Source organism: Engraulis encrasicolus, chromosome 20 (assembly GCF_034702125.1).
Source record: "Engraulis encrasicolus isolate BLACKSEA-1 chromosome 20, IST_EnEncr_1.0, whole genome shotgun sequence".
NCBI lineage: Eukaryota > Metazoa > Chordata > Actinopteri > Clupeiformes > Engraulidae > Engraulis > Engraulis encrasicolus.
The window spans coordinates 42,983,595-42,993,594 of NC_085876.1; the positions used below are offsets into that span (position 1 = coordinate 42,983,595).

A 10,000-nucleotide genomic window follows, 5' to 3' on the forward strand; every position below is an offset into this window, starting at 1 on the left:
TGATAAAGTACGCATGCACGATTCCTGGCAAAAGCAGCACTGCTTCATCACGATCGTGCCCATTGAGATCCAGTCGTGTGAAACAAAGATGGCCGACTGACACCCACCTGCTCGCCGCGCCTCGAAGCAGGCCAGGCCCATCTCCTCCTTCAGCTCCTCATTCTCCACGGCGATGGCCTCTCCCACGGCGACGAAACGGCCCACTGCTGCACTCACTGCCTGCCCCACCCGCTGGATGGCGCGCAGCGTCCTCTCTGACTTCTTTGGCTTGTCTTTGTGGTTGATCAGCGTGGTGATCTGAAAAAGTAAGATTGAGAGCAAAAGAGAGAGAGAGAGAGAGAGAGAAAAAGAAAGAGGGAGAGAGAGAGAAAAAGAGTGAGAGAGAGAGAGAGAGAGAGAGAGAGAGAGAGAGAGAGAGAAAGAAAGAGGGAGAGAGAGAGAAAGAGAGAGAGAGAGAGAGAGAGAGAGAGAGAGAGAGAGAGAGAAAGAGAGAGAGAGAGAGAGAGAGAGAGAGAGAGAAAGAGAGAGAAAGTATTGAGTTCCCTTCCCACGCAGTTTGTTACAAGGATTTCATCAAGAAAAGCTAAACAACCTTTTTACTGCCAAGGCTACATATTTCTCCATTCATGTATGCCATCACACTCAATCTATACTAGCTATTCGGCAGCAGAGAGGAGTGCATTTTTCTGCCCACATGTATGATTCAATACAGCTGCATTCACTCATTCACTCTAGTTCCATCACTTTTTCACACGCACCCACTCACTGAAACACTCACACACACACACACACACACACCCACACACACACACACACACACACACACACACACACACACACACACACACACACACACACACACACACACACACACACACACACACACCGACACACACGCCTTGCACTAACCACCCAGGTGTTCTCTTTTGAGCTCGGAATGGAATTCATCAATTATGCAGCGTAAGCAGGGCCGCTGACCGCTTTACACTGGGCCCAGGACAAAGACATTTGAATGGGCCCCCGACCGACCCAATACATACAATGTAATGGGAACCCAATTTTGGGCCCCCTATCTCACTGGGCCCGGGATAACATACCCCTATCCCCCACCCCCCCCACCCCTTTCAGCGGGCCTGAGCGTAAGGGTAATTGCTTCTGTACAAGACAAGCGTGTGTGTAATGTTTGGACAAACAGCTCTCGCTCAACCCTCAACCCTCACATCCGCCCCCAGCTGCTTCCACCCCCCCCCTCCAGGGGATGCTCTCCTCTGGGTACTGGGGTCAAGGCTCATCTCTAATTGGAGTCTGTTTATGAAAGATCGCAGCCCGAACACCCACCCACCCTCCATCACCCCTCCTCAACCCGTTGCCTGTGCACATTCCGGAAGGCCCACACACCACGCCAGGCTGCATACACACACCCACACATTCAGTACATAGACACATACTGACATACACATAGACGTGCACACACATGAATTCACACAAACACAGGCGAGCATGCATGCACGCACGGACGTATGCACGGTACACATATGTGCACACACATGCGCACACACTAAAAAAGCAGTACTACGCATTCATTGCACATTATTATCTGTATAATCTCTATTAGGGTAGGAATAACATAAAAAGTATGTCTTTAAAAATTCAATCGATGCATTAAGACAATTGTGGTGTGGCACCGAGTTTGTGTTCACCATAGCCCCTTAATGCGCGCCGTACCTCCAGTGGCACGCTGTAATAGACATTGAAAAGTTAACTACCCTAGTACTACAATACTATGATGACATAACACAAGGCCATTAGTAATGCACTACGACTTGGTCATTGCCATTCTGGTAACAGCAAATTAATAAAACCGTGTGTTAAAAGGTTAAGGATGTTCATTCACGCACACTTGAGCAAACACTCACTAAAATGAAGTGTTTATTTCCTTGATTGGACTGAAACAAACATGATGCAAGCGCAGCACGAATACACATGCATGGACGCACGCATGTACGCACGCACGCACGCACGCACGCACGCACGCACTCCTGCACGCACGCACGCACTCCTGCACGCACACACACACACACACACACACACACACACACACACACACACACACACACACACACACACACACACACACACACACACACACACACACACACACACACACACACACACACACACACACACACACACACACACACAGGAACCTGCAGGGGACCATGTAAGAAAACACTCAATAGACTCCAGAGGAGGATGTAGCTTTAGGCCAGCGCAGTGGAGCGTGTCAATAGAGTAGGAAGAGAGTAGGGCTGTAACGATATTGTATCGAACCGAGTAATCGTGATACACAGAGTCACGATACTGTATCGCGATACAAGGAGGCAGTATCGTGATGCACTCTTTTAATGTTTTGATACCCATCAACCCAGAAAACAACCACATGATATGAAGTGATAGTGCTTACAAGCATCATCATAATCATATAGAGACTTTTAAAATTATTAGTAAACTCTTGTAACCTATTCTACCTATAAACTATCAAAGTTTTTATTCATACATTTTATAATGTTGGCAAATGGGAAATCGTGGAGTGTCTCAAACTGTATGTCATGAATCGTGATACAAACCGAATCATGAGTTCAGTGTACCGTTACACCCCTACAAGAGAGTAATCCATTGTGTTGAAAACGGAAGGGTGAGAAAGTAGCAGTCTGAACCCTTTCCTTTTCTTACCAATTATTATTCAAATGCACAACCGCCGCAGAGAAACATTTTCTTAGTGTGTAAGAGTGAGAGAAGGGGGCATATCGTGTTTTCATTCATTTACTTCAGACTGAAAATAGAGTCCATTACCCTTAACCTGCTTTGTGAGTGTGTGCGTGTGCGTGTGTTTGTGCGTGTGCTCGCGCGCGTATGCGTGCATGTGTGTATGCATATGTGTGCATGTGTGTGTGTGTGTGTGTGTGCGCATGCGTATTTGCGTGCGTGAGTGAGTGACTGGCTGTGCATCTATATTTGTGACACAGTATATATCGTGAAGGACAATATAGCAATATAAAGAGGTTGACGTCATACGAAATAGTGAAGTACGCACATGTGTATGTGTGTCAGACAGCATGTGAGAAGAATTCTTAGAATCCTGAAAATCTCTCTGCAATATCCATGACAACCAGGCATGCTCCCAAGCAAAACTCTCCACAGAGGGCAATTTATATTCATATTACGAACGAATCCACACACAGAAAAACCTAAGTTATATATTTTTCAGTTTGATTATAAAACTGTTTCAGAGAGGGTAATCAAGTGTGAAATGACTGTGCTGCTCTCGAGAAGTAACTTTTTTCTCAGTGTCCTTACAAGCTCAAAAGTTGACGCCTCTGTGGCTACGATTGAAAAGTCAGTGGTCAGAAAGGTCAGTGCAATTTTGGTTCTGTTTGTGCGCGGCATATTTGTATGGTCAGGAAGGCGTAGAGATGGAGAGAGAGAGACAGAGAGATAGAGAGAGGCAGAGAGAGAGAGAGGGAGAGATGGGCAGAGAGAGAGAGAAAGAGAGAGAGAGAGAGAGAGAGAGAGAGAGAGAGAGAGAGAGAGAGGAACAGAGACAGAGAGAGAGACAGAGAGAGAGGCAGAGAGAGAGAGAGAGAGAGGAACAGAGAGAGAGAGAGGGGGGAAGAGAGAGAGAGAAAGAGAGAGAGAGAGAGAGAGAGAGATTCTGCCCATATTCTGCACATTCGGCATGGGCTTTCTCCTGTCAGGACAATGAATACATTTCAGAAATGCAAACTCGACTCCCTTGGCTCACCTGGCAAACTTAACATTTTAAACACGATTTTTATTTTGTAAAGAAAAGAAAGAGAGAATATAATTATCAAAAGAGGTCAAGGGGACTAAGCTACACACATTCTAGAAAATAGTTTTCTTTAGGTGTGTGTGTGTGTGTGTGTGTGTGTGTGTGTGTGTGTGTGTGTGTGTGTGTGTGTGTGTGTGTGTGTGTGTGTGTATCACAAAATAGCAAAAAGACACAGTGAGCAACATTATCAGCCACTGACGTCACTGTCAACCTCTGACTGTCAGTGACTTTTGTGAGGAGGGATGGAGAGAAAGCGATAGATAGAGAGAGCTAGGGCGAGAGAGAGCTAGAGAGAGAGAGAGAGAGAGAGAGAGAGAGAGAGAGAGACGGAGAGAGAGAGACAGAGAGAGAGAGAGAGAGAGAGAGAGAGAGAGAGAGAGAGAGAGAGAGAGAGAGAGAGAGAGAGAGAGAGAGAGAGAGAGAGAGAGAGAGAGAGAGAGAGAGAATGGCTCCTGAACCAGGGGCTCTTATCAGGGGGCCTCATATCAGGGGTGCATTTCTCAAAACCAAAGCTGCTTACTAGTAGCTGCATTAGCTACTTTGTTGTTTTCAATGCGTTTTCCCAACTTGCCACAACTTCTCTTTTGAGAAACTCACCCCTGGGGCAGCAGATAAGAGGGCCTGTCTCTCTAGTACGTCACGCCCCCAGCACTCCAGTCATCCCGGGATTAACCAGACTACTGTACTGCTGCGGAAACTCACACACACAAATCCCTGACTCATGACTAAGACTAGAGCAACGGTGGGAAAAAAGAAGGGGAAGAAATAGATAGAGAAAAAGAAAGAAAGAAAGAAAGAAAGAAAGAAAGAAAGAAAGAAAGAAAGAAAGAAAGAAAGAAAGAAAGAAAGAAAGAAAGAAAGAAAGAAAGCAAGAAAGAAAAGAAAGAAAAGAACGAAGAGTGAGAGAGAACAAGAGAGAGATAGAGAGATAGAGAGAGAGAGAGAGAGAGAGAGAGAGACTCGAAAAATGTCAAAGAATATTGAAGAAAGAGAGGAATATCGAAGCAGACTTCTTGACTGCTGCAGAGAAACTGCATTAATGTTTCACTCTGCTCGCCTGTGAATATGTTAAGTGTACCGGGAGACAGTTATGCAGAAAAAGGCAAACTAGTCTATCACTGACGAGTGCTTACTGGAGCAATGTTTAATCCATGTTGACTTAACACATAGGCAACGTACGCAGCTATCTCTCAGCACATCTTGCTGATGAGGGAAACGCTGACCGAGTTTGTGCATGATTTTCCCTCCCTCTCTCTCTCTCTCTCTCTCTCTCTCTCTGTCTCTCTCTCTCTATCTCTTTCTCTCTCTCTCTCTCTCCCCCCCCACCCTCCATCTCTTTCTGTGTGTGTGTGTGTACACAGTGAGGTCATGCTAGCTGTGCTTCCATACACTTGTTATTTTAGGATTTTACATGCAAGTGGCTGAATGTGCCTGCGTCTGCATACGTGTACGGGTACACCCAAACCCAATGTGTGTGTGTGTGTGTGTGTGTGTGTGTGTGTGTGTGTGTGTGTGTGTGTGTGTGTGTGTGTGTGTGTGTGTGTGTGTGTGTGTGTGTGTGTGTGTGTGTGTGCCTGCACGTGTTTGCGCGAGCACTTGTGTAGGTGCATGTGAGTGTGTGTGTGTGTGTGTGTGTGTGTGTGTGTGTGTGTGTGTGTGTGTGTGTGTGAGAGAGAGAGAGAGAGAGAGTGTGAGTGTGAATGTGTTTGCGTGTGTGTGCGTGTGTGTGTGTCCGTGTGTGTGTGTGTGTGTGCGCACATGCATGTGTGTGTGTGTGTGTGTGTGTGTGTGTATGTGTGTGTCTGTGAGCGTGTGCGCGTGCATGCATGCATGTGTGCGTTCGTGTGTGTGTGTCTGCGCGCGTGTGTGCGTGTCTGTGCGCGCGTGTGTGTGTAAGGGGCATCGGCTCTGAAGGCAGCTGTAATTTGTGACACTCTTTGTGCTGTCCTCCACAGCTGGCACGGACCCAGTGGCTAAAGCGCTACTAAAGAGGGACGGGAGGGGAGTGAGAGTGCTTATTCTTAACACAGTAAAGAGGCGTGAGCCAGTAGCCACTACGTCCTCTTTTGGCCTAGCCTGATTATCATCAACGTTCAAATCTCTTAGAGACTTCGTCTGACCAAGAGCATAAGAATGAACATTTCCCAAATGGCATGGTTGACCAGCCTCCCTTGGTTTGCTAATGGTTGTTTGCTTCCTGACAAAGTGAAAGGAGTTTCCGTATTTTGGTGAATTCAGAAAGTACTTGCATTGCTCTTGACTTGACTAGTAGCAACACCGAAGGTGTTGCGTCACTAAGAGGCAGAGGTGGAAAGAGTACAGAAAATGTGTACTCAAGTAAAAGTATCTTTACTTTGCCTAAATTCTACTCAAGTACAAGTAAAAGTACCTATCTAAAAATCTACTCAAGTAAAAGTAAAAAGTACTTAAAATGTAATTTGAGTAAAAAGTACTTAGTTACTTTTAATTAGCTTTCCTCTTGAGAATGTCATGTTTATTTTTCTTGAATATCGTCCTCCATAACCTCTATCTCTTGCTTGGCACCAGCCATCATCCAATACATTGATACAAGATAGTAAAATAGTGGAAATGCTGTGTGCCATCCTGCACAATCTTTCATTTCTGGCGGATTGTGGCATTATTGTGCATGGCATTTTGTCTCTCAGTCAATTTTTTTTACTCAGTACTCAGGCCAGGTTCCAGTGTAATTGAATAAACTTGGGTCAAAATGTACTCAAGTACAAGTAAAAGTATTCATTTAAAAATTTACTTAAAAAGTACAAAGTATTCATAAAAGCTACTCAAGTACAATATTGAGTAAAAGTAATAAGTTACTTTTCCACCCCTGCTAAGAGGGCACGGCCTGGCTACTTCTGTCCTACACCTTTCTCCACCTCCCTGCTCTGTCTTCCTCCACGTTCTCTCATCTCTCTTTCTCCTCTCAATTCCTCCCTCTGTACCCTTCTTTACTCTAGCATCTCTTCTGTCTTCCACATTCTCTCTTTTTCTCCTCTCATTCCTCCCTCTGTTCCCTTCTTTACTCTAACCATCTCTTCTGTCTTCCACATTCTCTCTTTTTCTCCTCTCATTCCTCCCTCTGTTCCCTTCTTTACTCTAACCATCTCTTCTGTCTTCCACATTCTCTCTCTTTCTCCTCTCAATTCCTCCCTCTGTACCCTTCTTTACTCTAGCATCTCTCCTCTTGTTTCTCCTCCTCCCTCTCCCTTCTCCTCCCCTCTAATTGTCTCTCACTTTTCCAATCTTAACTCTACATTCTCTCTCCTCTTGTGTTTCCTCCTCCTTCTCTCCTTCCACCCTCTCCTTCCCTATACGTGTAGTCTTTGAGTGCGTTGCAATATGCGACCTCGCCTCCTTCACTTGTGCTTGTCTCCTCGTCCCGCCTCCTGGCCGCTCGTCCGTGGAGAAAAAAATAAAGTTTCCCAGCTGTCAGCCTAGCCACAACTTTTGAGGGATTGTTTTTCATTCACCATCCCAATTGTAAATGAGAAAAAAGACTCTACAATTGAGCTTTTGCAAGATATTGAAATATAATGCTGTTGTCAGTGATGTCATCATGACATATTACTTCCTGGTACGAGGAGAGAAGCAAGTGGAGGAGGCAAGGTCGCATATTGCAACGCACTCTTTTTTTCTACCACTCCGCTATGCTCGGCTTCCTCCTCTCCCCTCTTCACCCTTCTCACCTCCCTCCCTCACACCTGCCCTCCTCTCTTGTCCTGCCCTCTGTCCTCTCTCCTGGGGTTAATTTCTGGAAACCATAGTTGCTAACTACATTAGGTACTTTCTTGTTTGCAATGCAATGTCCCATTGGCAACCATCCAAGTTGCTAACTGGCTAGCAACTACGCTTTCGAGAAACACAGCCCCGATTTGTTTCCTCTCTCCCCCTCTGTCCCCTCTCTCCTCTCTCCCCTGACCTGACCCTTTTATCATTGCCGCATTGGGTGACTTTCTTAAAAGAGGAGTTGTTAGCCTGTTAGCAACTTCGGTAGTTGCCAATGGGAAAATGCATTGAAAACAACAAAGTAGCTAATGTAGTAAGCAACTTTGGTTTTGAGAAATTCACCCCTGATTTCCTTCTGGGAGATTAAACCCCTGACTGCCCGCCCGAGTGGTGGTGTAAAAAGGATCCACTGTGCACTGAAACACATTATTGATTTGCAGCTGGTGAGCTACAGAGTCAACCTAGAAGAAAAAAAACCAACAAGATGTGGTCCTTTTATAGCTGAAATGATTTCTTGCAAGTCCTCAAAAACACCCAAAATGAATACTGGAAAAATGGTTCAGTGTAGTGTGTAGTGTCCAACATAGCACCGTGCATGCGTACGTGCGTACGTACATGCGTGCCCGCGTGCATGCGTTTGTTCGTTCGTTCATGCATGTATGCATGCATGTGTCATTGTGTCTGTGCCAACCCAAAAGCCTGACCATCATTCCCATAGCTTGCATACTGTATTTGCCTGAAGGGATTTGATAAAAACCCCACATCTAGCCACATAACAGGCCACACAATGGCTCCTTTAACCATGACCGCAACCCTTTCATCAAAGACAAAAAAAGCCCCACATAAAAGACTATGATGCTATTATTCTCTGGCCCATTAGCTCAACAGCACTTGAGTGTAAAATAATATTAGCCTTGGCAACGTGGAGGGAAAGACCTAATCCCTTTAGCCATGAGAGAGAGCGGGAGAAGAGAGCAGAGGTGAGGAGGGCAGGGAGAACAGAGAGAGGGAAGAGGGAGAGGAAAGAGAGGAGGGAGAGTAGAGGGGTTATCAAATAGAGGTGAGAGAGGGGGAGAAGAGAGAGAGGGAAGAGAGGAGGGAGAGTAGAGGGTGGTAGAAGAGAGGAGAGGTGAGGGAGGGTAGGGAGAAGAGAGAGAGGGAAGAGGGAGAGGGAAGAGAGGTGGGAGAGTAGAGGGGTTATCAGAGAATAGAGGTGAGCGAGAGGAGAGAGAGGAGAGGGGAGGGCAGGGAGAAGAGAGAGCGGGAAGAGGGAGAGGGACGAGAGGAGGGAGAGGAGAGGCTGAGAAGAGATGGGTTATGAGGGAAGAGATAAGGGAAAGCAGAGGAGGGGAGAGAGGGGAAGAGAAGAGGGGACAGAGGGAGAGCAGAGGAATGAGAGAAGGGAAGAGCAGAGGAGTGAGGGGAGAGGGGAAAGTGAATAGGAGAGATGGGAAAGAAGAGGAGGAAAGGGATAGGAGAGAAATTGGGACAGGAGGGAGGAGAGAGGGATGAGAAGTGAGAAAATGGGAGGGGAAGAAAGGAGAGGAAAGAGAGAGATTGGAGAGGAGAGTAGAGGAGAGGAGCAGGAGAGTAGAGGAGAGGAGAGGAGAGGAGAGGAGAGGAGAGGAGAGGAGAGGAGAGGAGAGGAGAGCTCCATGTATCTAACATCAATATCATTCTCCCTTGGGGATCCATCACTTGCCAATTGCAATCATCACTAAAGTCTCATCTACCCTGCCACTTTCCAAAGGGGAGTTCATTGAAGAAATTCTTAAATAATGTATTGATGTCCCTCTTCCCTCTTACTTAAATAATACATTATTGCATTATGAAAAATAATCACTACCTCTCAACCCAGGGCCGCTGACAGCTTTGCCTGGGCTTAGGACAAAGTCATCTGAAAGGGCCCTCCCACCCCAGTGGTGTAGTCTACGTAGAACGCGGGTATACGGAGTATACCCACTTCTAAATTTCAGGGATTTCAGTATACCCACTTAAAATTGATTTATCCACTGTTTTGAATAGCACAAATATATACAGTATACCCACTTCAAAAATGCTCAAATATACAGTATACCCACCACAAAGAAGTAGACTACACCACTGTCCCACCCCATACATACATTGTAATGAGAACCCACATTGGGCCCTACTTTTGCCTTGGCCCTGATCAGCTGACCCCTTTGTTCACCCTGTCGGCTTCCCTGTCTCCACCACCACTGCCTCCACTACCGCAACCAGTGTTGGCAGATGTGTCTGACCAAATCCCGCCCAAAAGGTTCTCAAAAACCGCCAAAATGCGCTAAATTCTGCCCAAATTCAACAAATTACATTGACTTCTATGGGCCCAAAACGGCTGAAAAAAACGCCAAATGGCCAATTTTTCCCGTTTTTGCCCGCCGACGC

The 10,000-nt window shown here is 46.1% G+C and overlaps 1 protein-coding gene across 1 annotated transcript in view; it reads right to left on the bottom strand.

Annotated features, from left to right (window-relative positions):
* ctnnal1 (catenin (cadherin-associated protein), alpha-like 1) overlaps positions 1-10,000 on the bottom strand; it is a 180,128-nt gene that overhangs the window by 84,864 nt on the left and 85,264 nt on the right. The window contains exon 2 of the mRNA XM_063185972.1: positions 108-297. Within this exon, the coding sequence (XP_063042042.1) occupies positions 108-297 (190 nt within the window). The remainder of the gene's footprint in view (positions 1-107; positions 298-10,000) is intronic.